This window comes from Dasypus novemcinctus, chromosome 26 (assembly GCF_030445035.2).
Source record: "Dasypus novemcinctus isolate mDasNov1 chromosome 26, mDasNov1.1.hap2, whole genome shotgun sequence".
NCBI classification, from domain to species: Eukaryota; Metazoa; Chordata; class Mammalia; order Cingulata; family Dasypodidae; genus Dasypus; species Dasypus novemcinctus.
This window is the reverse complement of record NC_080698.1, coordinates 7,723,895-7,751,780: the sequence shown is the minus strand read 5'-3', so window position 1 is coordinate 7,751,780 and position 27,886 is coordinate 7,723,895. Positions and strand designations below refer to the sequence as shown.

At 58.4% G+C, this 27,886-nt stretch overlaps 1 protein-coding gene across 3 annotated transcripts in view; it reads left to right on the top strand.

The window, feature by feature from the left end:
* The window catches only part of CCDC12 (coiled-coil domain containing 12), a 50,011-nt gene extending 24,591 nt beyond the window's left edge, over positions 1–25,420 (top strand). For 2 of the 3 annotated variants that reach the window (XM_058288788.2, XM_058288789.2), the window contains 7 exons: positions 7,782–7,846; positions 8,534–8,753; positions 22,591–22,670; positions 23,820–23,881; positions 24,067–24,101; positions 24,914–24,990; positions 25,081–25,420. In XM_058288788.2, coding sequence (XP_058144771.1) covers positions 7,782–7,846; positions 8,534–8,753; positions 22,591–22,670; positions 23,820–23,881; positions 24,067–24,101; positions 24,914–24,990; positions 25,081–25,163 — 622 coding nt within the window. In that variant the 3' untranslated portion in view covers positions 25,164–25,420. The remainder of the gene's footprint in view (positions 1–7,781; positions 7,847–8,533; positions 8,754–22,590; positions 22,671–23,819; positions 23,882–24,066; positions 24,102–24,913; positions 24,991–25,080) is intronic. The other variant, XM_058288790.2, reaches the window with a different exon arrangement.
* Positions 25,421–27,886: the final 2,466 nt, after the last annotated feature.

Here is a 27,886-nt window from a genome sequence, read left to right as displayed (position 1 = left end):
TTCAGGAGGCACCAGAACCTTTCATGTGGAAGGTGGGTGCTCAACCGCTTGAGCCACATCTGCTCCCTCCAATAGTTTTTTTCTTTTAAATGGCTATTTCTTTTTTTTTCCTGTCTCTCTTAATTTTTTAAAAATGTTACATTAAAAAAATATGAGGTCCCCATATACCCCCAACCCCCGCCCCCCAATACTTTTTAATCTTCCCTGGATCACTACCTCTCTGAGAATCTGAAGTGCTGTGAATTCTTAATCCAGAAAAATGTGCCCTCTCACCATGGCTGTGTGTGGATGGCCATGGACTTCTGGAGTCCTGGTCTGTGGCCACGGGCGCCTTCTTGCCCTTTTTCATCCTTGGCACCCAGTGTACGGGAGCCGGCACGAGGGAGCCAGACGGCGTCTGCTGAGGTTACGAGCACGGCCGGTTTGCACTCGTGGTGAGAACAGGACCAGAATCAGCCCAGCTCCTCACCCTCCTCACACCCCTGGGTGCCAGCGGTCGTCTGGGCCTGGTGAGGGCTGGCTCTGGGTGCTGGTGCCTGGGCCTCGGAGTGGGGTGGCCGGGGAGGGGCCTGCCTGGCGGCGAGGACTCCTTGATCCTTCGGGGTCCTGGGCATCGTCTGCACCGCTTTGCACCAAGCCTCAAGCTTGGGCTGCCGAGAGCTCCGCACCCCTTCTCTAGTCCCTGAAAGGCGCCTTCTTTCTCCCGGTGGGCACGGCGGACCCTTAGCCCTCCCGGCTCCCCCGGCTCCCCCGGCTTCCCCTGGCACCCCCCAGCTCCCCCCGGCTCCTCCTGGCTCCCCCGGCTCCCCCTGGCTCCCCCGGCTTCCCCTGGCGCCCCCCAGCTCCCCCCGGCTCCTCCTGGCTCCCCCGGCTTCCCCTGGCGCCCCCCAGCTCCCCCCGGCTCCTCCCGGCTCCCCCCGGCTCCCCCGGCTCCTCCTGGCTCCACCGGCTCCCCCTGACTCCCCCCCCCCAGGCTCCCCCTGACTCCTCCTGGCGCCCAGCCCCCTCCTCCCTGGACCTGTCACTGACCCAGTTCCAGCCCTTATCTCAGTCCTTATCTCCAGCTTCCTTACTGTGGGCTCAGCCTCCAGCTCCCGGCACTCTGTCCCTTCTCTGTTCTCAAGCCTTTAGGGAGCCAACCTGGCCTCTTGACTGTCACCCCCCCCAACTCTCCCCCCACCCCAGCAGATTCTGAGCCTGGCTCTCGGGCGGCCCTGGGTGGGAGTCAGAAGACCTGTCTCCCCGGCCCGACGGACACGCCTTGCAGTGTCTGTAAGCAGGGCTCTGGCATGCCCCGACTCCTGGGCTCCTCCGGGCTGCTGAGGACATCAGATGCCAGCAACGAAAAGAGAAAGCGGAGCGTGTGGCCGGGCCTGTGGCTGTGGCTCCCCTCAGCCCCCCCACCCCCCCACCGGGCCCGGTTCTCCCCGCCTCTCGGGGTCTGCTGCCCTGAGTGCCCGGGCCACAGGCTCTTCTCCCTTCTCCCTTATCCTTTCAGTCTCGGAAGAGCCTCGTGATGTCAGCCTGATTGTCCTCGTGTTCCTAGATGAGGAAACCAAGGCCAGACAGGTCCCATAGCTTGCCCAGGGCCGCACAGCCAGGGCGAGATGAAGCCGGGCTTCTCCTCTCCACTTCTGACCTGGAGCCTGTCCTCTGCCACTGTGGTGTGCCTGTCGAGGAGACCTCAGGCTTGTGGGTTCAGAGACGGGTGAGACAAGAGTGTGCCCTCACGGAACTCTCGGTCTGGCGGGCAGACTGGACACACAGGCCAGGTGGTCCTAGTAGGGAATCGAGGGCTGGGGGCATCGTGTGGACAGCACCCAGTGGGTGGCAGAGAGCACCCGGCGGGAGGCGGAGGTGGGATGCAGAGAGCATCTGGAGGGAGCTGGAGAGTACTTCGTGGGTGGCAGAGAGCACCTAGTGGGTGGCGGAGAGCACCTAGTGGGTGGCAGAGAGCACCTCGTGGGTGGCAGAGAGCACCTAGTGGGTGGCCGAGAGCCCCCGGCAGGAGGTGGCGAGCCCCCGGTGAGAGGTGGCAAGCCTGCAGTTCCTGGTTCTAGGCACCTGCAGCCTCAGCTGCGTCTTCAGGCTGTGTCAGCAGAACTGGTGACTGCACTGCCCGCCGAGTGAGTGCCCTTGGAGCAGCGCTCCCACCACAGTGCTCCCACCACAGCGCTCCCACCATAGCCACACCTGACAGGAGGTCCCTCCGCCCCAGCTTGGGCTGCCCTGCTCTGAAGACAGAGAACAGGATGAAATTGTGCAGCCTGCGCCATTTGCCCTGGGCATCGCCAGCCTCTCCCCGCCTGCCCTCAGGCGCTGTGTACCCATCTCTCTTTGGGCCCAGAACAGAACTGGAAAGTCTCAAACTGGGGCCAGTATCACCTCTTCTTAGGGGACTAGGGCTTGGGGGCCTTGTTTTCTCTTGGTTGTTGCCCAGAATGGCTGCTTCCTGTGGGCGGTGCCCAGGCTTACTCAGAGCTAACGGGGCCTGCTCACCTGGGCGCCGGAAGTGGCTCTGAACCCACGAGTACCTGTTGGCTGTGGCAGTAACGGTCTAAGGGTGGGAGGAACCGCGGGGGCAAGTCAAGCGCCTCTCCTAACCCCTCCCTATCCCCCCTCTCTCCTGGGCCGGAGAGCCCTGGCAGCAACTCCTAGAAGCACGAGGCCTGGGGGAGCCTTAGGATGGGAGAAGGGGTTTGTTCAATGGCCCCTTAGTTCAAGGTCCCTTGCTTCAGCACAGCGACCCGTTTCGGCCTTAAGATTCCTCCCCAGACTTGTAGTTGCCTTAGATGGTGCTTCAGGGGCAATCACCGGACATTGTGAATCCTCCCAGGGCCCACTGGATGGAATGGGGGAGAGTATGGGCCATGATGTGGACCATTGACCATGAGGTGCAGAGGTGCCCAAAGATGTACTTACCAGGTGCAATGGATGTGTCATGATGAAGGGAGTGAGTGTTGCTGGGGGGGGGAGTGGTGGGGTGGGGGTGGTGGGGTTGAATGGGACCTCATATAATTTTTTTTTTAATGTAATATTTTTACAAAATCAATAAACAATTAAAAAGGGAAAAAAAAAAGATTCAAGATTCCTCCCCAGCACACACACACGCACGCACGCACACACGCAGCAGGTCGGGCATGTCCCGGTGTCCCAAGTGGTGTTGGGACAGAGGCCCCATCCGTTCCCTTGGTCTGTGGGCTTGCAGAGTTCGCCAGGAGGGGACATTTGCGCTGGATCACAAATGATATTGTATTAGTTACCTAATGCTGTGTAACACATCACCCCAATTAGTGGCTTAAAAGCACAAACATTTATTAACCAACTGAACCTGATGAAGATTTCTGGGAGTGGGGTAACCCAGTGGTTGAGTGCCTGCCTCACATGTACAAAGTCCTCACATCTCTGGTACCTCCTAAAAAAATAACAGTAAGATTTTCTTATGCTGCCCTCTCTGTCGATTCTAGAAGGGTCAAGTGCTCAGCAACACTGGTGGCTGAAGGGCAGGTGCACCAGGGCCTGGACGGGGCCGCCCCCACAGCTTTCCTGCCTGCTCCTGGACCCCAGCCGAGGCCTCCACACCTGCACCTTGCCCTTGCCCTCCCCCAGAACCTGCAGAAGGAAGGCGCTTCTCAGGCAGAACTGCAGGGGGTCGTGAAATAGCCCCCTCCAAAACAAACGCTGTCCATCTGTGTCTTAACGTTTGAAGTTCTTTCGCCAGGGACACAATTGTTATAAACCAGGGTTGTGTAGAAGGCGTCTAAATTGGAAGGAAGAGGAGTGCTATCTCTCTTGGCAGGTGACGTGATTTTGTGTATAGAAAATCCTGAAGAACCTACATGAAAGCTACCAGAGCTAAGAAAAGAGTTCAGCCAAGTGGCAGTGTACAAGGCCAGCACACACACCACTGGGCCTGCACACCAGCAGTGAATGGTCCAAAGAGGAAATCCAGAAAACTCTCAGGAGAAAATAGCCTCAAACCATGTATCAGATAATGGTTTAAGATCCAGAACATATAAACAACACATACAACTCAACAACAGAGAGACCCGCAACCCAGGTAAAAAATTAGGAGACAGCCGGGGATTGAACCCTCGTACCTGCGAAGCAGGTGCTCAGCCCGTGCTCCACCCGCTCCGCCAAGAGGGTAGTACTAACTTGGCAGAGGTGATGAGGGCCGTGTAGCCCAGGCTCTGGGAGGCTTTGAGGAGCTCCAGGAGATGGCCTGCACCAAGGGGGCGGGAGTGGCGGGGTCTGGTTGTGGACACGGCAGACCCTGCTGAGTTCCAGGCCCAGGGGAGTGGGAACGCCCTTCGTGTATCCCCGAAGGCGCTCGTGAGCTGGACCGGTGGTTGAGCGCCTGCCTCACACGCACGAGGGTTTTCTTGGGGGCTCAGGTGGACATTTCAGGACTGGAGGCAGTGTCCAGTGTCAGGGTGCTCTGGGCAAGGACCAGCGTGACTGGGATGTAGGGTGAGTGGGGGGCCTTGGGCAGCCACACCTCTGTGGGCCGCTGGGGGGGTTGGGGAGGCTGGCTGTTGGCCTGGGGGTGTGGAAAGCCAGCGAGAGCTGGGGCAGACGGGCAGAGGGGCAGAGCCATGTGGAGCACAAGGGGAAGGAGGCTTGGGGGGCTGGGGCGGGGCAGTGCCCAGCAGGAGAGGGCGTGGCCTTCAGAGGAGAGGGGCTGCTGGCTGGGGCTGCCTGGTTGTGGGGGGCCCTAAGGAAGTGGTGGCAAAGAGGGGGGGATGCAGAGTAGGAACTGGAAGGAGGGGTGAAGGTGGAGAAATCTGGGGCAGGTCTTACTCTAAGTCAGGATGGGTGGAGGGGCTCTGGGCTCCCTGGGGCTGTTGTGTACCTTGACCTTCAGCCCCTGTAGGGGGAGGGTCTCCACTGGGCTCCCTGGGGACGTTGTGTACCTTGACCTTCAGCCCCTGTGTGTGTGTGTGTGTGGGGTCTCCACTTGGCTCCCTGGGGACGTCTGTACCTTGACCTTCAGCCCCTGTGGGGGTCTCCACCTGCGCTTAGAACTGGACTGGTCCGGCAGGGTGGAGAGCAGGAGCGGCGGCTGCGGGCAGCCGTTTCTAGAAACTCAGTGGCACTCGGTGTGGACCTCTTCGTTCCTCGGCGCCCGTGCAGAGCAGGGATCAGGGCGCTCTTAAGCCGGTCCGCAGCTCCGGCTGGCCGGCTGTGCGGCCGTGGGCAGAGCTCCTTCCCGAGGATCCCCGTGGTTGATCGAGGGCCTGGGGTGTGGCGCCCCTGCAGCCCTCCAGTTCTGAGGCTCCGTGAGGGGGGCGGGGAGGCGGTCTGCATCCCAGGCCCGAGGGCCCATGCCGCTTGTGCCTGGTGACCTCACGGCATCGCTCCTGGATGCTCGTCCTCCTGCCTACATTCGCAGTTGAGCGGGAAGGCCAGGGCGCCCCTTGCACCCCACTCGGGTGGCCCGTTCTCCGTGTGCCTGCTCTTTGCGGAGTCCCTGGGCCCGGGTGGCTCTTGCCTCGTGCTGTCTGCAGAGCTGACGCTGGCCCTACCCCCAGCCTGTCTAGAGAGCCGAGTGTTGTCTTCCTTGTTAATGAATGACTTGGCCACTTGCTTGTCTCTGGGACTCCAGAAGGGTGCTGTGGTGGCGGCGCGGGCTGGGAAGGGCGTGGAGCTTGCCCAGGTGCGCCCCTGCTCCCCGCAGCGTCCCCTCCTCTTCCACCTTCCCCCACCAGGCCTCCTCTGGGAGAGGTCTTCCTTCCCCAGGCTCTGGTGGCTGGTGGCGGGGAGGGAGCCCTGGGCACCCTCTTTGGCTGACCAGCCTTGGCGGGCGCGGGGCTCTGTCGCCGCCTCCCTCTGTTCTGTCTTTGGAAGGTGCCATCCAGGCGCCCGCGTCTGGGAGCCGTCTCGAGAGTCCCACCTAATTTCTCAGTCGACTTTGTGCTCTTCTCTCCCTTCCTCTCTGGCGGTCATGCGCTGGCCTCCGCTTCAGGGCCCGCCCTGCCCAGCGCACGGCGGCGGGCTCTCGGGGGGGGGCCTCGGGCCCTCCTGCAGCTCCCCAGGGTCCCCCCTGGCTCCCGCTGCCCCAGAACCCCGGCGTGGGTCCTCTGTGCGCCACCCCCCTGCCTTGACAGCCTTCACCGACTGCTGCTCCCACCCCGCGTGTCCTTCAGGCCGCACCCCTGCCTCTGCTCGGGCGTGTTCCCCCGGGGACACCCGCCCACCCCTCAGCAGGAGGCCAGCCCCTAAACCCGAGGACCGTCTTGGCCTCTGTCTCGTAGCTGCGGACGCTGGGCCAGCTCTGCTGTTCCTGCTGCCTCACCCCGAGACCGGGCCGGCTGGGCCGAGGGAGCGGGGACCCCTCGGTCTGCTCATGTCTCCTGGTTCGGGTGGTCTCCTCCCCCACAGGCTTTGTGGCCAAGGATGGTGGGCTCTGGTCATTCCCTAGGTCTCCAGTCTCCACGAACGCTGCCAGGAAGTGACTCACAAGCCAGCGCCGCTGTGGGAGGCGGCTGTCAGAGATGTGAGCAAGCTTCTAGAAGAGCTGCTTGGGTGGTTGTCTGCAGTGTTGTACAGATAATTTACGTTCCCCTCCAGAGGGTCCTTGTACCCATCCCAGCCGGTTCCCTTTGGAAGGGGCTTCCGGATGTCTCGGGCACATGCCAGTGAGAGGGGCTGAGTGGCCTACCACTGCCAGGAGTGAAGTGTGCTCAGAGCAGCCCTGGGGGGCCAACCTAGAGGGTCAGCCCTGGGGGGCCAGCCCTGGGGGGTCAGTCCTGGGGGGCCAGCCCTGGGGGTCAGCCCGGAGGGTCAGCCCTGGGGGGTCAGCCCTGGAGGATCAGCCCTGGGGGGTCAGCCTGGAGGGTCAGCCCTGGGGGTCAGCCTGGAGGGCCAGCCCTGGGGGTCAGCCCTGGGGGGTCAGCCCTGGGTGGTCAGCCCTGGGGGGCCAGCCTGGAGGGTCAGCCCTGGGGGGTCAGCTCTGGGGGGGTCAGCCTGGAGGGCCAGCCCTGGGGGTCAGCCCTGATGCCCGTGAAGGTTGCTCTTGGGGCAGGCACTGAAGCCATGCAGGCCCCTTGCCGCTGTCACTGTCCCAGGGCAGGTCTGATCACAGTGGTAACGAGGTCGTCGGGGGCTGGGGGGGGGTGGAGAGCCCAGGAACACGTTTGTGCTACAGCCCGAGGCGTGTGGTCCTTTCCCCTGGTGGAACCAGAGAACAAGCTTCCTCTGTCAAGGTGGAGATGAGCCTGGGCTCTCTGGACTTAAAAAGAGGGTGCGGTGTGTGTAGGGTGCTGGAGGGGCAGGGAGGAAAGAACCAGATTCAGAGGAAGTTTTTCCCACACAGACGTCAAGCGCTGCCCCCCTCACTCCCGCCCCTGTGCGCTGCCTGGCAGCCAGGGCGGCGGGGCTCGGTGCACGCCTGGCCCTCGTTTGAGCTACGCTCCCTGGAAGGGATAACCTGGGTATTTCCTGGAGAGACCATGGCCTGGGGAGCTGGGAGACCCGAGCCTCTTCCCATCCTGGCTGCTGGTGCCTCCTTGCCCAGTCTCCCCCAGCCCAGCGGGCGGCTCCCTCCAGGGCCCGCGCGGCTTCTCCCACCTCCGCTGTCCCGCCGCGCCTCCTGGTGTTCTGGGAGGACCGCCGCCTGCCCGGGGCTGGGCCGGGCCGTGGGTTTTAAACTCCGCCAGGGCCCGTGCCCCGCTGCAGACCGGAGCGCCAGGGTGGTCCTTGCCAGGGCTCCTGGCTCCTGGAGTGTGGGCTGGAAGCAGGCGTGCCCGTCTGAGCCTGGCTTTCCCCTTTCTTTGCAGGACAAGGACGATGGGGAGCCGAAGACCAAGCAGCTCCGAGAAGAGGAGGGCAGCGAGAAGCACAGGTAATGCCGTACCCACACTGTGCGCAGCCCCTCGCGCTCGCCCCCACCCCTGCCCGTCTCGGCGTCCTCCCTTCCTCTCCACCCCCGGCCGCCTCTCAGCCCTGACCATCACAGCCTTCTCGGGTGGGGCCACCCCGCGCCCTCCCCCTTCGCCAGCCTTGCCCAGACGCCAGCCTTTTCTCTGACCCTCAGTAGGCCCTGTTCCTCTCCTCCCTGAGCGCCTCGAGCGTGGGCCCGCTTGGCCTGCGCAGTTGCCTGGTGTGTAAGGCCCTGCCCACCCTCCCGCTGGCTCAGCACTCCCTGAATGCTGTTTCAGGGTTCACCCTGATGCTCCCCATCGTCCCTTCCAGCCTCTGACATCTTGTCTTCAGGCACTTCCCGAAGCTTCCAGGGCTCTCTTGCGCTTCCTCCTACACCCATCCCTGGGCCACAAGGGCTCTCTGCCTGGGATCAGACTTTGTCTGTATGAGCAGGTGGGCTTGACCGCCTTCAGGCACAGGGCCTGCGCAGGCGCCTGCTTACCCGGGTGGGGGGTAGATCTGGATGCTCTGAGAACGCCTGGCCGTGGTGGGCTGTGCTCTGGGGAGGTGCAGCAGGAGGGGAGGGGGTGCCTAGCACAGGAGGCTGGAGCACTCCAGCATGAGTGGAGCCTCTCCCAGGGCAGGTCCCTCATCTCTGCCTTTGCAGTCAAGTCCACAGGGATGCGGGAGCCTTCAGAGTCTCCAGTGTGCTTTCACACCCCACTGCCGGCAGCCCGGGGTGCTTGCCGCCTCTCCTGGGCCCAGAGACGTTTGCCCTGCACGGTGGCAGAGCCGGGGCCTCGCCGTGTCTCTCGGGCCTGGGCTTTGTGCTCCTTGCTGTGCCTGAGCCACCGGACCTCCGAGATGGTGACAGAGAGAGCGGCCAGGTAGATGCCCCCTTGCCGAGTGACCCTCGGCTTGTGTGATTTGGGGGTGGGTGCCTGCACATGCTCCCCCATTCGCTGGTACCTGCTCTGAGGCCCTCAGGCCTCGGTGCTTGGTTCTCATGTCGCCAGCTGTGGGCTAGAGCCTTGGGCCCCAGTTTCCGGGAGTCTCGGATTTGCTGAGCGGTACCTCCTTTGATCTTGCCTTTCCTTGAGGAGAAAGAGGTGGCTCATCGGCGAGCAGGTGGTTGGGTCCCTCGGTAGAAAACACGCCTGTTGACCCATGCGGTTGGAGCGCAGACTTGCTGCTGGGCGGAGGGACGCAGGCTTCAGCTGAGGGATCCAGGGCAGGACCGTCGATGTCAAGTTCAGGACCCCCCGGAGCGCTGTTACACGTGTGCTCTTGAGCCGACGCGTGCCGACTTCCTGGCTTCCTGGCTTGTCTGCTCTGTACGGGGCACCCCTCTAGCCCTGGGAAGCCACGGTGGACAGAAAGCAGCCCCGCCCTCGTGGAGTTGACCTTCACAAGAGGGTGACAGACCATAAGCACCCCAAGTGTGTGGCGAGATGTCAGGGACTGCGGAGGCCGTGAAAGCAGCAGGCGTACGAGCATGCGTGGTGGGATTAGCGATGGCTGGGGAGGCGAGGGGGGTGGGAGCGCTTTCATTCCCTGTGGTATGGAGGGGACAGAGGGAGGGACAAGCCTGTCTCGAGTAGGGCCAAGTGGTTTTGTTACTTGGGGGGAGGGAGACCCTGTCGTGTCACTCTGCCCTGTGCTGTGCCTGAGATCATTCACGACAGGAGCAGTGTAAGGGGAGGGTGGGGGGCGGTGGGGGGCGCACAGCAGCTGCAGGTCCTCTCCCTGACCTCTGGATGAACCCAGGCCAAGGCGCTGCTCGTCCTGGTCTTGGCAGCTCATTTGGTGGAGCGTGGGCCCCCTCCCGTCCCCTGCGGAGACCCCATCCTGAGCCTGCTGAGCTGGCCCGGTGCGAGGCGTGTCCCTCTGCTCACAGCGGGCCGCACGTGTTGGGTGTGGAGCCGAGTTCTTCAGCTTGTCCTGTCCCGCTGTCCTCTGCCCTGTCCTCTGCGGCATTGGAGTGTGATGGATGGGTCTAGGCTGGTCATCAGGACCTTGGCTTCTGGGCTGTCTCTCCGGAGACTCTGGGCCGGTCCTTTAACCGAAGCCGTGGTGGCGCCCAGGTGGCGAGGGCATCCTGCAGGGCCAGGCCGTGGTCTCGTGGGGAACCAGCTTTCTCCCCTCGCATGAGCCCAGGGCCGAGGCGGGGGCTGGCCGCTCCCGAGCCCCGGCGTTCCTGGCACCTCGGCCGCACGGCCTTCCTGCACCCGCGGACTCGGCGCCACCCTGACGGTGCTGCTCCCGGACGGTATGCCGCTGCGGGCAAGAGCAGTCCTCCTCCCGGGCAGCCTGGCGGACTGCTCTCCTCCCCTTTCTGCCTTTCCTCCCTCCTCCTCAGCCCTGGCCGGCACCAAGGCGCCAGGGAGAGTGTGTGTGCAGAGAAGACCCAAAGGGAGGGCTGGGGCAGCTCTCCTGGCTGGAGCTGGGGCTCAGTGGAAGGTGCTCGATGCCCTCCCGAGAGCTAGAAGACCTCCAGTGCACACTTGGTGCACTGACTTTGCAAACAGGGCAAAGGCCGAGAAGAACAACGAGGCAGATGGGTGGGAGTGAAAACTAACCCGTGTGCCTAAGAACTCACCGGCTAGGAGCCCCATCAGGAGCCTCTTCCTTGCCATGTTAGGTAGTTCTGGGGAAGTCAGTTCAGTGGCATCTTTTGGCGGATCCGGCTGTCCCCCTTGGTGTGCCGCGGCTGAGGAAGTGGGACTGCCCGGTGGCAGCAGAAGCAGGAGCCGCGGAACCCCGTCCCTTCCCAGCCGTCCTGGGCAGTCGTGCAGCTTCCCCTCTGCCCGTGCTCCTGCCCAGGGAGGCCTTTTCCAGAATGATTGGCTCTTCTGGTTCCTTTGCCTTTCCTTACACATTTTAGACTCACCTTGTTATCTACAAAAAACAAAATACCCCAACTTACGGGGAATTTGATTGGCACTGCTTTGACTCTGTAGACCAGAGTCCTTTACGTTTCTTTATACTTTTCGAATAAGTTCTACAACAGCCTACAACCAAACCCCCACTGGGCGGGAGTCAGGCCTGGCTTAGTGGGAAAGAAAGACGTGGCCCCAGGCCCCAGAGGGCCCTGCTTCTCTGCCGCCTCCCAGCGGCCTCCTGTGGCCTCCTGGTGGCCACTGCAGTCACGGGGCTGGCTCGTCTCTAGCTCAGCCTTCCCCCGCCCTGGCTCAGGGCCTAGATAAGATGAGGTCTGTGGCCTTGAAGCGTGGCTCACACAGAGGGGCATTCGTGCCAGCTTCCTCCTGATCACAGGTTCAGGGTGGCTCTTGTGGGGCAGAGGTGCGCGCGGAGGCGGATTCGTGGCTGATAGTCGTGGGCCACCGAGCCCCCTGGTTGGGGCTGCCAGGTGGGAGGTGAAGGGAGGGGGTGTTTCCTGAAGCGTCTAAACAGGCAGACCCCAAGCCCTCGGCCCACACAGCAGCCTCACCGTGGCTTTGGGTTGGGGCCCGCACCCAGCTGGAGCTGCCCGTCACCATTCAGGGACGGGTCCATCCTGGGCGTCTCTGGCTACATGCTGTGAAGAAGCTCAGCTCCTGATCTTCGAGGTTTTCCAACCCCTTGGAGGTTGGAAAACCTGTTCCCCAGCACCACGTGCCTGTGACGCTCTGGAGAGCAGCCTCGCCCTGCGGAGGCTGGCCCAGGCTGGCCCAGCGCCCAGCCTCCTGTCCTGCGAGGCTGGTGATGGCGGCCTGAGTCGGCAAACGTTGCTCCACTCTCTGGCTAGCAGCCGGGGCGATGCCCACCCACGCCTCGTGAGTCCTCTCCCTTCCGCTCCAGGGCCAGGGGTGCCGCCGCCGTGGGCAGGGGGACCAGGCATGGGCCGTGGCCCCGTGGCTGTGCTTCGGCGGCAGTGCGGGGGCCTGCGGTCGCCCATCCGTCCTGATCCTGTTTCTTGGGACTCGGCCTGGGAACGCGGGAGAATGACTCAAGAGAGACCCACCCGGTTCGCGGAAGGTGGTGCCCCGGGAAGGCGAGTCACCCGGGGCGGGTGCCCAGACGTCCCTGTGGTGTAGGCAGCGGGGCTGGAGCTCGCCGCCCGCTGCGTGGGAGAGCCGGGCTCGGCCCCTCCTGCTCCATGCCGCCCGAGCCCGTCTCGGCTCACCCCAGCCCTGTTCTGGCCACAGGGGGTGAGGAGGCCACCGCTCAGCGGGTGAAGAGACTCGCCCACAGTCTCAAGCAGCAGGAGCGGGGGCTGCTGCGGGCTCCCCACCTGGTTCCTGTGCAGTGGGCAGCCAGGGACCACGCCGAGCGCATCCTGCTCCGTCACGCTGCAGCCACCCCGTCCTGCCCGCTGCCTCCCAGGGCCAACCTGGCGTCTTATGCCCTCCACCTGCACCCTAGTGCTGCCCCCGGACGGGGAGGCACCGTGGCCTCAGTCCCATGTGCCCATTTGGCCAGGGCCAGAGGAGTGGGTGTCGGGTGCCAGGTAGAAGAGGGGGGCCTCTCTGGCAGCCTGCAGTGGGGACAGGGAACTGGCAATTTGCAGCCAGGGCCCCCCTGTGGGTTGAGCACGGCACACCCCCAGCCCCCTGGGGTGGTCTGTGGATGGAGTGGGGTGGGGGCGGGGTGGGGCAGTGGACTCTGCAGCCTCCCTGCCCCGCCCCCACCTCTGGGCCCAGATGGCCAGTGTGGCTGGGCCAGTTCTCACCCTGTGGCCTGTGGCATTCAGCTCAGCTGCCGGAAGCCTTTAGCCTCTCCCCAGCTTTTGAAATCCAAATCTGCTCCTGCATCACCCTCTCCCTAACCATTGCCAAGTCTTGTAGATTAGATCACTAGGATGGGTTTTGTATCAGCCCCCTGCCTACTGTGAGTTCCTGCTACCCACAGCCGAGTTGCCCTCACTCTTTCTTTATCGGATTAACTTTAAAAGTTTTTTTGGGACTTGGAGTTGTCCTAAATGATATTGCAGGGACAGATGCTGGACATTACATATCCTGCCATAACCCATTGAATGGACTGGAGGAGAGTGTAAACTATAATGTAAACTGTAATCCATGCGGTACAGCAGTGCTCCAAAATGTATCACCAAATGAAATGAACGTGCCACAATGATGAAAGAGATTGTTGATGTGGGAGGAGTGGGGTGGGGTGTAGGGTATATGGGAACCTCTTACATTTTTTAATGTAACATTTTTTTGTGATCTATGTATCTTAAAAAACAAGACAAATAAAAAAGATTTTCATTTTTAAGTTTTTAAACTTGTCTCCATGCTTTCCAGCTCCTATTCAATTATACTCCTGCACTCAAGCTGCATTCATCTTCTTAAGTACAACTGCAGTCAATCTGTCTGTTACCCAAAAGTAGTCCTTTAACAAATTATCCACAAACTCCTCAGCCCAGCCTAGTGTTCAGGGCCCTCCCCAGTGTGAACCCTCCCAACTGGCTCTTAAACTTACCCTAGGGGCTCACCAAGGAGGAGAGAAATTAAAAAAAAAAATCTTTAAAAAACAACAAAACAAAAAAAACAAAGTATATAAATGATAGATTTTTTTTTTTTAATTTTAGAAAATTTAGAAAGTACACACTAACTTGTATTTATGCGTGTCCTGCTGGTTTAGAACCTTTTCCACCTACCATATCATGACTGTCCTTTAATAAATAAACTTGGATAAAATTCTCAGTGGCGGCTTAGTATTTTTCTGAGAGTGCCATAATCTGTTTTTTAGTCCCTTGTTTTTGGACATGTCGGCTCTTTCTAGTTCTTTAAAATACCTGTTAGCTGTGAGGATGCAGAGTGGGGCCTGGGAATGTAGAGGGCCTGAGCGGGCTCCACAGAGCCTTGGGGGGAGTGGCTGCTGTGCACATGACCCGGATGCTGTGGCAGCTCCCCGTTGGCAGGGCCTGATTCAGCCGACACGTCCCTCTAGTCGTTGCCTTAAATAGCTGCTGGCCACTTACGAGCCATTCCCCACCGGTGGGCACCTCTCCGTGGGCGCCTTTAGCCTCGTGTGGCCATTGCTGTACATCTGTCCTGTGGGCCCTCGTGGGTCTCACCCCCGGCCCCGCTGGGCTCTCCTGGCCTCCCGTGGTGAAGGCAAAGGCCCCACGGCATTGTTTCTAAGGCTCCTTCTGCCTCTTGGCCCATCGTGTCCTCCAGGCCTCTGCAAGACCGGGGGAAGCTCAGAGGACGGGAGCTGGGGGAGAAGGTGCTTCAATGCCTTTCCCCTGAGGAGCCCCGAGGGCCACCTGGGCAGGACCCCAGTGAGTCTGCCAGGCAGCCTTTTCTTCTCCACGGGGATGCTGGGGCAGGGCTGGGGCAGGAGGGAACGGGCCCCTCAAGGCTTGGGTTTGGATTCTGGCTCTCCCCTTAACGTCAAGGTCCTTGGGCACATCGGTGAATCTCTCTGGAGTATCTTCCACGCCTAGAAAATAGCAGTAATGCCCCTGCCTCGTGTCAAGGGGTGGTTCAGAGGCACCCTGTCCCCCAGTCTTCATCACCGCGCTCTGGGCTGATGGCAGGAAGTCAAGGCCCAGAGGATATGGGGGCTCCCCTTTCCTGAAACCCTCTGAGGGAGCGCTTGCCCAGTGGGCTGTGGTGGGCCAGGCTGACTGGCTAGGAAAAGGGGAGTGAGCTTTTAAAAACCGCCCTGTAGTGTGCCCTGTCCACCTGCTGGGGGACAGCTGGTGGGCAGTCTCTTCTGCCCACAATTGGGAAAGCCAGTGGGCTCGTTATTTTTATTTTTTGTCTTTATTATTATTTTTTAATGTTACATTAGAAAAATATGAGGTCCCCATATGCCCCCCACCCCCCTCACCCCACTCCTCCCATATCAAAAACCTCTTTCATCATCATGGGACATTCATTGCATTTGGTGAATACATTTTGGAGCACTGCTACACCACATAGATAGTGGTTTACATTGTAGTTTACCTCTCCCCCAGTCCACCCAGTGGACCATGGCAGGACATACAATGTCCAGCAACTGTCCCTGCACTACCACCCAGGACAACTCCAAGTCCTGAAAATGCCCCCAGTGGGCTCTTTAAAAGCCTCATTTGCTGTTAAGTCACCATCACAAATCCTAAAGGGAAATGCTAAACACCAAACAAGGATTTCCAGCATCCGGCTCCGCCCTGTTCCTGCCCTTTTCCCTGTGTTGAGATGGTTTCTGTGCTTGTAGCCGGGTGTTGTGTTGCACTGCTCTGTGCTCTCCTCCACACCTGGCTGTGCTCTGGAAGGGTGCACTGGTGGGCTCTAGGGAACTCTGCCAGAAGAGGTGTCTACCCCATGGCTATTACAGATTTTATTGCCAGAAATATCTGTAGACCGTTTTGTTTTGCTTGTTCCTGTTCTGTTGCTATTTCCATGGCATAATTTCCCCAGAGCAGGATTACTGGGTTAGAGGGTTGAACGTTTTAATAGGCTCTCTTTCCCCTAGGAGAGGGTTAGCCCCAGGAAGTGGCTCTCATGTCCGTCTCCTCCAGAGTACCTACGTAGAGCAGGGAAGGGCTGGCTGAAGGAGTTGGGGATTGCCCCACACTTCCATGGCCCATTGCCCAGGCATTGCCTCGGGCACAGGAAGGGCCCTTGGAGTTGGATCCTCTCTTCTTCCCCTAATCAGAAGGTTTTGGTTCACATCAGTTGCATATTCAGTTCTGAGCACTGAAGACTAGAGAGATGAGTAAGCCAGGCTATGGGCCTGGCTTATAAGGCTCGCTAATAACTGGCGCCAGGCTAGCAGGAACCAGAACAGGCTGGGGAGACGGGGAGAAAGAAAAGAGGGAGGATGCTTTTCTCCAGCTAGGCCTTTACTGCTGATGGTGCATCACAAAGTGGGGTATGCAGAAATAGGGGGTGTGTGTCCCTGCCACCCTGCAGGCCACATCGGACCACGTTCTATCTACTCAGGCACGCTGGTACATTGCGGAGGGAGTGTATTGCAAAGGGCCTGGTGGGGCATGAATGTCGCTGCTCGGCTGCTTGTCCCCACCTGTGCCTAGGCCTAGGGGTCACTCTCTGGGGTTTGGAGAGTTGACTGTCCCATCTTGGACTGTAGGTCTGCCATGTTCCTGTCCCAACGGGCAGAGCTCTTAGGGTCTGGCGAGGGGCCGCTGTGTTGAGTGAGAAGGCAGCACCCTGGATAGTTTGGCTTCTGTTGCCTGCAGGACACCACCCTGGTCTGTTCAGTGGGAATGTCCATACCTGTGTCATCCCCCACACAGCCTCACGAGAGGCAAGTGTCCCTCATTTCCATATGGAGATCAAGAAGGCATGGCCCTCCCCCCATCTTGGAAACATCAGAGCCAAGATTTGGATCCCCTTCACCCTGTCGGAAGCCAGGGTTCTAGTGCCTCTCCCCATCACAGATGCCTCATTCTAAAATGATGGCAACAGAAACCGGCGTTTGGCTCCAGGGCCCCCAAGTAGAGTGGGCTCCCAGATGGCAGTGCCTGCCTGGTGAGTGCAGGTGGCCCTGGAGCTTCCTGGTCTGCTGGGAGGGTGTTGGGTGTTGGCCAGCTTTGCTGGTCTGGCTGGCACCGTGTAGTCATACCCTGCCAAGAGTTTCCAAGAGTTGGGGCAGCTGTAGGTGCTGCAATAAGTCCCCAGGTCAGCAGCCCGAGCCTGCTTTGTGGGTGAATCCATTGTCTTACTGTTTGTTTCTTGATTTCTGTCTGCTCTGACTTCTTTTTTCTCTCAGTTCTGGTCTTTTGGATTTTGCTCGTTTGTTTAAAGATTTATTTTATTTACTTATTTCTTCCCGTCTCCCCCGTTGTTTTGCACTCCCTGTCTGCTCTGTGTCTGTTCATTGTGCTTGTCTTCTTTTTAGGACACACCAGGAATCCAACCTGGATCCTCCCATGTGGGAGGGAGGCGCCCAGTGGCTTGAGCCACCTTCACTTCTTGTTTGTTTTAAATCATTCCATCTTCCTTCCTCTTTTAACTCATGATCTGTATATTCTTTTGCACTTTTGTTAGGGGTTTCCATCAGAATAACAACATGCATCCTTAACTTACCATCTGATAAAAACTAATACTTTCATTATTTCTCATAAAGTGTTAGGACCTCAGAACACTAACTCAGTTTGTTGCTCTTCCTGCCTTTTGTGCTATTATTGCTATATTTTAAATTTCACAAGACATTATTACTATTTTATACTCATTTAGATTTACTCACATATTTACCCTTACTGATGCTTTTCATTTCTTTCTGCAGTTCTGTACTTCCATCCGAGATCATTTTTCTATAGCCTGAGGCATTCCTTTTAGTATTTCTTGAAGCACAGATCTGCTGAAGGCAAAGTCTCCCAACTTTTGTTTGTTTGGCAAAGTCGTTCTTTTGAAGACTATTTTAACTAGATTTAGAATTCTGATTTGGCATTTTATTTTCTTTTAGCACTTCAAAGATATTAAAGATTAGGGCATCATAGTTTGTTGAAAAGTCAGTCGTCAGTCTTAGTTTCTCCCTTGAAGGTCATGTACTTTATTTGATTTAAGATTTTCTCTTTGTCATTGATTTTAGCAATTTAACACTGTTTTTCCTAGGTATACTTTCCTTTGAAGTTATCCTACTTGGAGTTCATGGTGTTTCTTTATGACTTGATGTCTTTCATTAATTCTGTAAAAATTTCAGACATTTTCAAATTTTGCTTCCAGGACTCTTAATTACATGTATGCTAGATCTTTTTACCATTTCCATATGTCTCTTATGCTTTTTTCTCTATTTTCCGGCATTTCCCCCTATGCTTCAGTCAGGGAATTTTGTTCTGACCTTTCTTCCAATTCACTAATCCTTTCTTCATCAATGAGTTCTATCTAATGGAACTCATTTATTGAGTTTTTTTTTTTTTTAATTTATTTTTATTTTTAAAAGATACTTAGATGACATAAAATGTTACGTGAAAAAACATAAGGGATTCCCATATGCCCCACTCCCCACACCTGCCACTTTTGCCAATGTTAACAACTTCTTTCATTAGTGTGTACATTCATTGTAATTGATGAACACATTTTGGAGTGCTGCCACACAGCGTGGATTAGAGTTTCCATTGTAGTTTACACTCTCTCCCACTCCACACTCCATTCTGTAGGTTATGGCAGGATATATAATGACCTATATCTGTCTTTGCAATGTCATTCAGGACAGCTCCAAGTCCCAAAAATGCCCCCATATTAACACCTCTTTTTCCTTCTCCCTGACTTCAGCACCTCCAGTGGCCACTGTCTCCACATCATTGATATTTTTCCATTGCTAGAATCACAATAAGTAAGTCCACTCTAGTCCATATTTTATTCCCCAGTCCTGAGGATTCTGGGATGGTGATGCCCACTCCACCTCTGATTGAGAGAGGACTTTGATCCCATGTGTCTGATGGATGGGACTCTCTTGCCTGCAGTTGTAGGTTCTCTCGGTTCCTTGGTGTGGTCATTGCCCATCCTCACCTCCTTGTTAGTTGTCCTGGCTGAGTCAAGTGAACTGGAGAGTAGGTGTTGCAACTCCAGTGAGGCTCACTCAGGGCCTAGTTGGCACATAGACAGCCCAGAGATTCAAGTCTCTTGGACATACACCTACCAACCCCAGTGCCAACTATAGGTTCAATAAAAGGGACAGAAGAGTCATCTGAGTCCAACTGTCACACTCGGGAGCTTCAAAGTAGGGCCCACTGGCAAGGCACCAAACTCCAGAGCTGTCTGCCATGACCATAGGACCTGCCTGTCTCTGGGAGTCCTCAGGAACCCCATTACCTGGGGTAGTATCTACTTTGGCTGTCTATGAGATCCTGCTGAGACATGCATAAGCGTTACCTCTCTAATGACCTCCCAACTCCTTTTGAAGTCTCTAAGCCATATAAACTCATTTGTCTTTACCATTTCCCCAGTTTACTTAAGGTCTTTTTCCGGTTGCATCACCAGCCAGTGCTTGGTAACAATCCCTCAGTGCCAGGGAGGCTCATTCCTGTGAGTCATGTCCCATGCTGCAGGAAGGTAATGCATTTGTATGCTGAGTTTGGCTTAGAGAATGACCACGTTTGAGCAACAGGGAGGATCTCAGGAGGTAACTCTTAGGCACACTACAATACTAGGCTAAGTTGCAATTTTCAGAGCAAGTCTCATAAGCATAGTTATCAATATCAAGGGCTCATCAATGGACCATCCTTCTTCACTACATTTATTGAACTTTTCAGTTGTTACATTTTTCAGTTCTAGAATTTCCACTTGATAAATTTTTTTATAGTTTCCAGTTCTCTGCTGAAATTCTTCATCTTGTGGTCTATATTTCCTGAATTTCTGCTGATCACAATTATTTTTTAAAGCAGTTTTATTGAGATATAGCCATATACCACACATTCTGTCGAAAGTGTACAATCAGTGGCTTTTAGTATAATCACAATGTTGTGTATTCATTGTAACCACAATTATTTTAGATTTCATTTCTGGTATTCTAATATCTGGATCTCTTGTGGGTATGTTTCTGTTTTATTTTTTTCATGATTTGATTGAATCCTGGGTATTGTGTATGGAGAATTCTAGAGATAATTTGAAGTTCTTGGTAATTTGTTTTCCTCCACAGAGAATTTACTTTAGCTTCTGGAAGGCAGTTAGGCTAGGGTTGCCCCAACCCATCCTTTCAGGACTAATGAAGAGATTGTCTCTCACCAGTGCCCAGTTACATCACTCCTTTTGCCAAAGGGTTGACCGCTCAGTAATTGTGCTGACGCAGAGCTTTGTTTAGATCCTTGTGAAGAGTCATCTCTTTCAGGTTCACCCCTCCTCTTAGGATGGAGGAGAGTAGAGGGGTGTTTACAACATAAAGCCTGGGGACTTTGCAGGGCTCTACTCCTTGGCTGCCCTAAACATAACTTTTTGTCCCTCCAGCCCCAATAGATTGGCCCCAATAGATTGCCAGAAGCCTTGCTCAGTCTCCAAGCCTTTCAGCTCCTGCTTGCAAACAGACAAATGCTTTAAAGGGAAGGAGGTGCCAATGTCAGGCTCACTCTGTGGCACTCCCCTTCTCTCTGCGATTCTAGCTCCTTAGGTCCTTGTGACCTTGGTACTTCTCCCAGGCCAACCCGTTTTTAAATATGTAGGTTGTCAAGTTCAAGTTGTTTGCAGAAGAGGGGTCCAAAGGCCAGGCTCCCAAGCAGAGCCCAGTGCCCACTACCCCTGCAGCAAGGGGAGGGGGGTTAACGGGGCATTAGTGAGGGGAAGTCTCTTCATCAGCCTGAAAGGAGCTGCTTAGGGGAGGCTCGAGCCCAGCTCCACCGAGCTGGACGCGCCCAGGTGGCCTCCTTTTTATAGATGTGAAACTGAGGCCTGGCGTGGAACAGTCTCACGGAGATTGGGACCCAGATGTTCTTTTTCCAAAAATGGAAATATTTTATTACAAAAACAATATTAAAGAAAACATTTAAATAAGCTGCAAAGTAATTTTAAATTGTACTTCTTTTCTTCTGTCCTTGTAAATACATAACCTTTAAAATAAGGTTCGTTGTGTTGTACGGTCCTATGTGTTTTTTAAAATTTTTTTATTTTTTACCTATGTGGTTTTTTCTTTTTGCACTTTTTAAATTAAAGTTAATAGATCACAAAGAATATTACGTTAAAAAACATTAAAAAAACATAAAAAACAGGTTCCTGTATATCCCACTCCCCACTCCTCCACCCCATCATTTTTGTAAATTGTACTTTTTGAAGATATATAAATCACAAAAAAAACACATGACATTAAAAAATATGAGGTTCCTATATATTCCCCACCCCCGTACCTCACTCCTCCTACATCAACAACCTCTGTCATCATCGTGGCCCACTCATCGCGCTCAGTGAACACATCTTGGAGCACTGCTGCTCCACGTAGATAAAAATTTTCTTCTAGTAACATATGTATAACTTAAAATTTCTCCTAACCATATTCAAATATGTATTTCAGTGCCGCTAGTTATGACATTTTTTACTCAGTTCGGTCATTCACTCAGCAGGCCTGCCCTGAGCATGTACCACGGCTGCATAGGAACGCAAGCCCCTGGGGACGTGGCCGGCGTCCCATCAGTGGCGGCACTGCTTAGCCTGAGCGTTGCTCTACGGGAGTTGCCGGGCTGCTGGGGAGGCGCAGAGCCGTCGGGGGGCGCAGAGCAGCCGGGTCCCTGCAGTGGAGAGGCGGGCGGCAGGACTGTGCAGTCCGGGGGCCGCAGGCCGCTCGGGCCAGCGCGGCTCACGCGTGGGGCGCCCACGTCCTCCGTCGGCCCCATCCGGCCGGGCTCGAGAGGAGAGGGAGGGCTGAGAGCGGGTGTCAGCGGGACTGTCCTGGGAAAACCGGGGCGGGTGGTCGCCCCGATCCAGGCTCTGGGAGACCGGCAGGCTTCGCGAGAGGACGCCCGAGCCCGTTTCAGGAAAGGTTAGCGAGCCGGCCTCTGGGAGTGCCTGCGCTGCACGCTGTCCAGAGGGTAGGCTCGCCAGGAGGGAACAGCATCACCTGACGGGGGAACAGCGTCTCCTGACGGAGGAGGTGCCTCCTGCTGCTGTCAAGGAGAATGGGCAGCAGTGGAGGGGGTGGGGGTCACGGCCACTGCCTTTCTCTTTCCTCCCTTCCTCCCGCCTCCTTGCCGTTCTTCTTTCCCCGTCTCTGCTGCCTGGCTAGGCTAGGACAGTGGGATCCTGGCGTGGTGGGCCAGGTGGCGTGGACGGCCCGCCGTGCCCTGCCTGAGGGCCGCAGGGGTTGCGCTCTCGCGGCTCTTCTCTGCTGCCAGCTGGTCTTCTGAGGCAGGAGGGCAGGGCGCGGAGGCGGTGGCGCGGGGCGGAAGGGGCAGCAGGGGCAGCAGGGCAGGCGGAGGGTGGAGACGGCGGCTGCTTTGAGATCTGGGCCCAGTTCCCTCCAGACCCCCCTCCCCCCAGAGCCTGGGAGCCAGTTTCTGCGAGTGACCTTTTTTTTCTCACTAATCCCTTCAGCTTTCTTCCCACACCCAGTTTCTCTTCCTCTTTTCTCCCCACCCTCTTGAGAAGGAAAGTCACAAATCATGGCCCACTTTCTCTCCCTGTGCCTCTTGGTTACCTCCACCCTGGGGCAGTCCTGAGGGGGGGACTAATGGAATCAGCCCTGGGAGTGTGCTGCCGGTACCGCACCTCCCCCACCGCCACCCCCACCCCGCACAGAAAGGGCCCCTGGCAGAGGGAAGGAGATGGGCTGTGTGCTGGGGCGGGGGGCAGGCGGAGCTGACGCATCGGAGACCGAGTTGGCATCACCGAGTCCTGACCCCGGGGCGGCACCCCTTGTTGGCTGTGTGGGCCCAGGGAGGGTCAGGATTTGATGGGCTGTGGGGACAGGGAGGTCCCCGGTGACCCCTCAGTGCAGCCTCAGGAGACTCAGGTGAGAAGAAAACAAACCTGGTCGCGGGCCCGGGCCCCAGGCTGGGAGGGGGCTCCTGTGACCCGGCCCAGGGCGCCCCCCCTCACGGCGGTTCGGACTGCCCAGTTCTTACAGCGGGCCGGGCGGCCGTGGCCCTCCAGGCGTGGCCCCCCAGCCGTGGTCTCCTCAGCCGTGCCCCCCCCAGCCATGGCCCCCCCCAGCCGTGGCCCCCCAGCCGTGGCCCTGCAGCCGTGCCCCTCCCCAGCCGTGGTCCCCCCAGCCGTGGCCCCCCAGCCGTGGCCCCCCAGCTGTGGCCCTCCCAGCCTGTGGGGCTCGCGGGGGTTGACCTGCAGTGGTGCTGGGTGCGGGAGGCTCGAGCGCTCTTGCCCCACCTCTGCGTGTGCTCTCTGCCCACAGGGACCTGAGGCTGCGGAACTATGTCCCTGAGGACGAGGACCTGAAGAGGAGGCGGGTGCCCCAGGCCCGGCCAGTCGCAGGTAGGTGGGCCGCCCGGCCCCTCTCCCCGTGGTGTCGTCGGCCGCGTTCTTGGACAATGCCAGCAGGGCCAGGGCTGGGCATGGGGCCTCCTGGCCCTCCTGACCCGCCTTCGCTGTCTCACGTCACATGCGAATGGTCTTTGGTGACAGCAGAGAGGTGGTCTGGGGTGGCCGCTCAGCAGTGCCCAGGCCCTGAGTTGGGGCCTCCCAGGGACTACCAAGGAAACGGGGCAGGGCCAGGTCCCGAGGGCCCCGGGGGTCAGAAGGAGGGACCCTGCGGAGGGGCCAGCCCACCAGGCGCCTGCGGAGCAGCGTGCGGGCAGATGCCAGGCGGCTAGCGGCGAGGCAGCTGTGCCCGCAGATGGCGGGAGGGGGGCTTGGCCGCGGGCGAGGGGCTGTGCGGGCCGAGGGGTGGGGAGCAGCCCGGCATTTCTCTGACCTTGCACCCTGATGGCGCTGGGGGCTCCCTGACCGTGCAGGTTTCAGGAGATCGTCCCACTGTTTATTCTTTGTTGTTACCACTCCTGAAATGCACACGTGATAAATCTTATAAAAGAGTGAAGGTTGCCCTTCCTGCCCCATCCTCGTCTGCTGCTCCACCTCCACCCCCAGTGCCTCCCAGTTGGCTTCAAGGTCTGGGGCCCCCTGTGGTGGGGCAGCCGTGGGGGGCAGTAAGGCAGCGATGGGGAGGGGGCAAGCAGGGCAGGGCAGGTGCGAGGGGCTAGAGGGCTCGGGGAAGGTGCAGGGGAGCGGGGGGCTGCCGGGGAGGCGGGGGCACCTGGGCGGGGGGCAGCCCAGGAGGAGAGCACCGGGAGCCCGGGCCACCCCTCGGGGGCGCTGCCCGCCCGCTGCCGCGGCTGGCCCGTTCCGTCCGGTTGAGCTGCTACTTTGACCAGCTCTTTCCAAGCAGTTTTGCCCCCGTGACTGACCTGCTGTCCCGGAGGACGGCCCCAGAGCGCAGGGGTCCTGGAGGCCAGGACCTGGGCGTCCAGGTGGCGGGGCGAGCGCCCGCTGCTGCCCCCCTGGGCCTGGCCTCCGGCTGCGGGTGCGGGGCGAGGGGGCGGAGGGGGCCTGGCTGGGTGCGGGGGGGGGGGGGGGGGGGGGGGGAGGGGGGCCCTCCCGACGCCCTTGTCGCCTTGCGCCCTCTAGTGGAAGAGAAGGTCAAGGAGCAGCTGGAGGCCGCCAAGCCGGAGCCCGTCATCGAGGAAGTGGTGCGTGCGGGCGTGGCCCCCGCGGCCCCTCGGCCTTGCCCGTTGCCCTTCCGCGGGCTCTTTGCCCCTTCCCTGCCCGCCCTCTGCCCTCCGTCCTTCCTCTCTTTCCACCTCCCCACTTCCCCGTCCCTCCCCTCCCCTGCCCCCGCCTCCCACCTCCACTCCTGACGCGCCCCCCTCCCCAGGACCTGGCCAACCTGGCGCCCCGGAAGCCCGACTGGTGAGTGCTGCCGGGCGGGCTGGGGCAGAATGCCAGCCCGAGCGGGGGGCAGGAGCGCTGGGGTGGGGGGTGCTGGGGGGCCAGGGGGGCCAGTGCCCACCGCCAGGGTGGGCAGGGGCGGGAGGCTCAGGTGGAAAGGGCCGTCGCTCCTGAGAGGCTCAGGCCGCAGCCAGGCGGGCTTTGTCCTCAGAGCTGCCGTGGGGGGGGGCAGGGAGGGCAGGCGGGGCCCTTCGCCCCAGCGCTGCACCCGCCCGCCTGTCTCCCAGTCCCTCACCTGTGAAGTGGGGGCTCTCCAGGGCCCCTGCCACCAAGCTGGAAAGGAGGGTGAGGGAGGCCGGGTGGGCTGGGAGGGCCGGTTTTCACTCACCTGGGCGGGTGGAGGTGCTCGACCTGCATTCTGAAAAGCGTGTGCGAGGGTAGCCCTGGCTGAGGGGTTTGAATTTGATGAAACGGAAGCCTGGGCCGTGTCCTGGGAAGCCCAGCGCCAGAGGGGATTGGCTGAGAGTGTGCTCGCTTCTAGCCTCCCGTGGGGGGCGAGTGAGCGCCTGCGGGGACTGGGCGACAGACCAAGGACACACGCGGTCGCGTCTGTCACCCGTCTAGCTGCACACGCGTGTACTGGGTGGTGCCTGGTGTCCCTGCCTCAGTGGGAGCCAGCAGGGTGGCTGACGCTGGGTTCTGGAGGGTACGCGTGGAAAGGAGGGACATCCAGGCCAGCCCCTGCCCACAGCTGAGGCTGATGCCTCGAGGCAGAGGGCCCCGAGTGGAGAGGGCCAGCAGTAGTCTCCGCCTGCCCCCCTTCCCTGCTCCAGGGACCTCAAGAGAGACGTCGCCAAGAAGCTGGAGAAGCTGGAGAAGCGGACCCAGAGGGCCATCGCCGAGCTGATCCGTGAGTGCAGGGTGGGTGGCAAGGCGGGGCCTCTGCCCCTGGGGCGCGCACAGGGCCCTGCCCACCCCTCCTGTCTGCTGTCGCCCCCAGGTGAGAGGCTGAAAGGCCAGGAGGACAGCCTGGCCTCGGCAGTGGGTGCCACCTCCGAGCAGGAAGCCTGCGACTCCGACTGAGCGGTGCTGGGCCGCGGCCTCCCCCGTCTGTGCTGTGGGGTGGGCTTGCCACCACCTCCACTTTGGCTGCAGGGCAGTGACCCTCTGCTCCTTCAGGCCTGAAACCCACACGGGGCGAGGCTGGCGCCTTGCCTCTTGGCAGTCCCCATCACCAAGCAGGGTGGGGCCAGCGGCAGCGCTCACTGGGCCGGTGTATATACTTATGTGTGTATTGTGAACTTTTTCTACTTCTGGAAATAGAGCCGAGTGAACCCCTGGGTGTGATTGAAATCATTCACGTTTTTCCTGGGTGCTAGGGTGTGCTGAGGGTTTGGGCCCAGTGTGGTGCCTCCTGCAGGAAGGCCGGTCCTGGGCTGGGACGTTGAGGCATGGAGTGGAGAAGGCCAGGTGCTGGCCCAGGCCACCGTGATCTTTTCAGAGCCTTGTGTGGCAAAGACGGCCTGGGAGAGTGCTCTTAAAACCTCAAGACCAGAAGGAAAAAAAGAAAAGAAAAAAATGCACAAAAGAAAAAAAACACACAAAAAAGGAAAACAACCTGTAGGCCTTGCCGGGTCTGTGGGACATCCAGGAGAGGCTCCCCCGTCCCCCGTGGTGGAGCGAGAGAAGGAAGAGACCAGCCTGGTACGGGTGCGCTGTGCCCTGGCAAGCCTCGGTTCCCGGCCACTGCAGACTTGAGGCCCCGAGCGCTGGCCCCGACCCCCCTGCCCGGCCCCAGGCAGCCCCTTCCCCCACCTCCCCTGTCAGAGCTGCCCCGTATGGGGAGGGGAGGCCCGTTCTGCTAGAGCCCGAGTGTTGTGGCTGCTTTAGGGTGTGTTGCCAGACCTCGGGCCCCCAAACCCTGGCTTTTAGGCCCGGGAGCCTCCCCTGTGGGGCTGACACCCCAGGGTGACCGACTGACCGTCATTCCCAGGTACTGTGGCCAACTGGGATTTTATCTCCTCTGGGATGGTTGCACCTTGGGGTGTCACCTTGAGCCTCGTGGGCCCCCCACCCGACCCCTGCACCAGCAGAGCCTCTGTGTGCTCCAGAAGCGGGCGTGCCTGCCCCCATTTCCACAGCTTCTGCCTCTGGTCACTGCAGCCCAGAAAGCCTTCAGGCACGTCCCTGGACACGCCATCCCCTGGGTTTAGGGGTGGAAGGAACGCGTCGGCTGGGCCGTCTTCCCGCGTGTCCAGGAGCACGGTGGCCCAGCTCTCGTGGACGGCGCCAAGGACTCGGGTCAGGGAGGTGGAATGAACGCGAGTTGACCCACTGAGACCAGCACGCTCGTGTAGTGAATAAAGTGCTGTATGTTAAAAGAACACAGTTATGGAAAGCGGACTTGGCTCAACAGATAGAGTGTCTGCCTACCACATGGGAGGTCCAGGGTTCAAACCCCGGGCCTCCTGACCCGTGTGGAGCTGGCCCATGTGCAGTGCTGATGTGCGCAAGGAGTGCTGTGCCATGCAGGGGTGTCCCCCGCGTAGGGGAGCCCCACGCACAAGGAGTGCACCCCACGAGAGCCACCCCACGTGAAAAAAACAGTTCACCCAGGATTGGCGCCTCACACACGGAGAGCTGACGCAGCAAGATGATGCAACAAAAGAGACAGATTCCTGGTGCCGCTGACAAGAATACAAGTGGACACAGAAGAACACACAGTGAATGGACACAGAGAGCAGACAACGGGGTTGGGGGGTGGGAAGGGGAGAGAGAGAAGGAAAAAAGTATGCAGTTACTCACAGAGGGTACGCCTGGGTAGAAAAGGAGCAGAAGCTTGTGGCTGCGAGCTGAGCACTGACGCAGTGGTCGGCTGCTGCCGTGAGCAGTGAAAAGACCCAGTCTCTAGTCCCTGTAAGTCAGGGGCCAAGTGTGCCCACGGGCAGCAGGGCTGGCCCAGGCTCCCTCCGCACAGCCGGCATCTGGCCGCTTTCCTTGGGAATAGAGGATGAAGAGACTCGCCCCTACTTCCGAGATTAGTTGAAAACAAGATGTTAGTGTAGAGGAGGGGCCGGGACTCCTGGTGGCCGGCACCTGCGCCCCCGTTGTGCACCTGCACCCCCATTGTGCGCCTGCTCTAGGGCTAGGTGGGTTAGCCCACAATACGAGAGCCCACAGAGCTGGTGAAAAGTGTGCTTCTGGGCTTACGACCATGGGTGCCCTGGAAGAAAAACTGCCCTACAGGGCAAAAGAAAAGCAAAAACTACCATGCCTGATGGGCACTCAGGTAGAAATTATAACGCACATGAGACAACGGAATCCCTCAAAACATAGCCAACAATGCAATAAGTGGAGAGCGGATACTGAGGGAAATTGAAAGAATAACATTCTAAAAGGAGTTGAAATGAGTACTTATTTATCTCAGAGAAAAGAAAAAAGGGGTTGTCCTCGACAACTTAAACAGAGTAGATATAATAAAGTACTGGTTAGAAATCTTGAGAATAAAGAATATGGCTGTTAAAATAAGCTCACTAGAACAGTTAAGTAATAACTTACAGTTAAAGAAAGGATTGATGAAATCCAGGTGAAAGCTGAGGAGGTGATCCAGAAGGTATAGAAAGCAGAGAGAAAAAGGGGAATTAGCCTAAAAACCTTGACCTTACAGGTGATAGGACATCTAGGAAAAGAAAGCCAGAGAGAAACTACTTCAAGAAGGAGTGGCTGATCACGTCCTCTCTGGCATTCTGGGAGAATAGTTGCCTAAACTGATCATCCTTTTGCAAACAGCTAAAAATACCAGATAA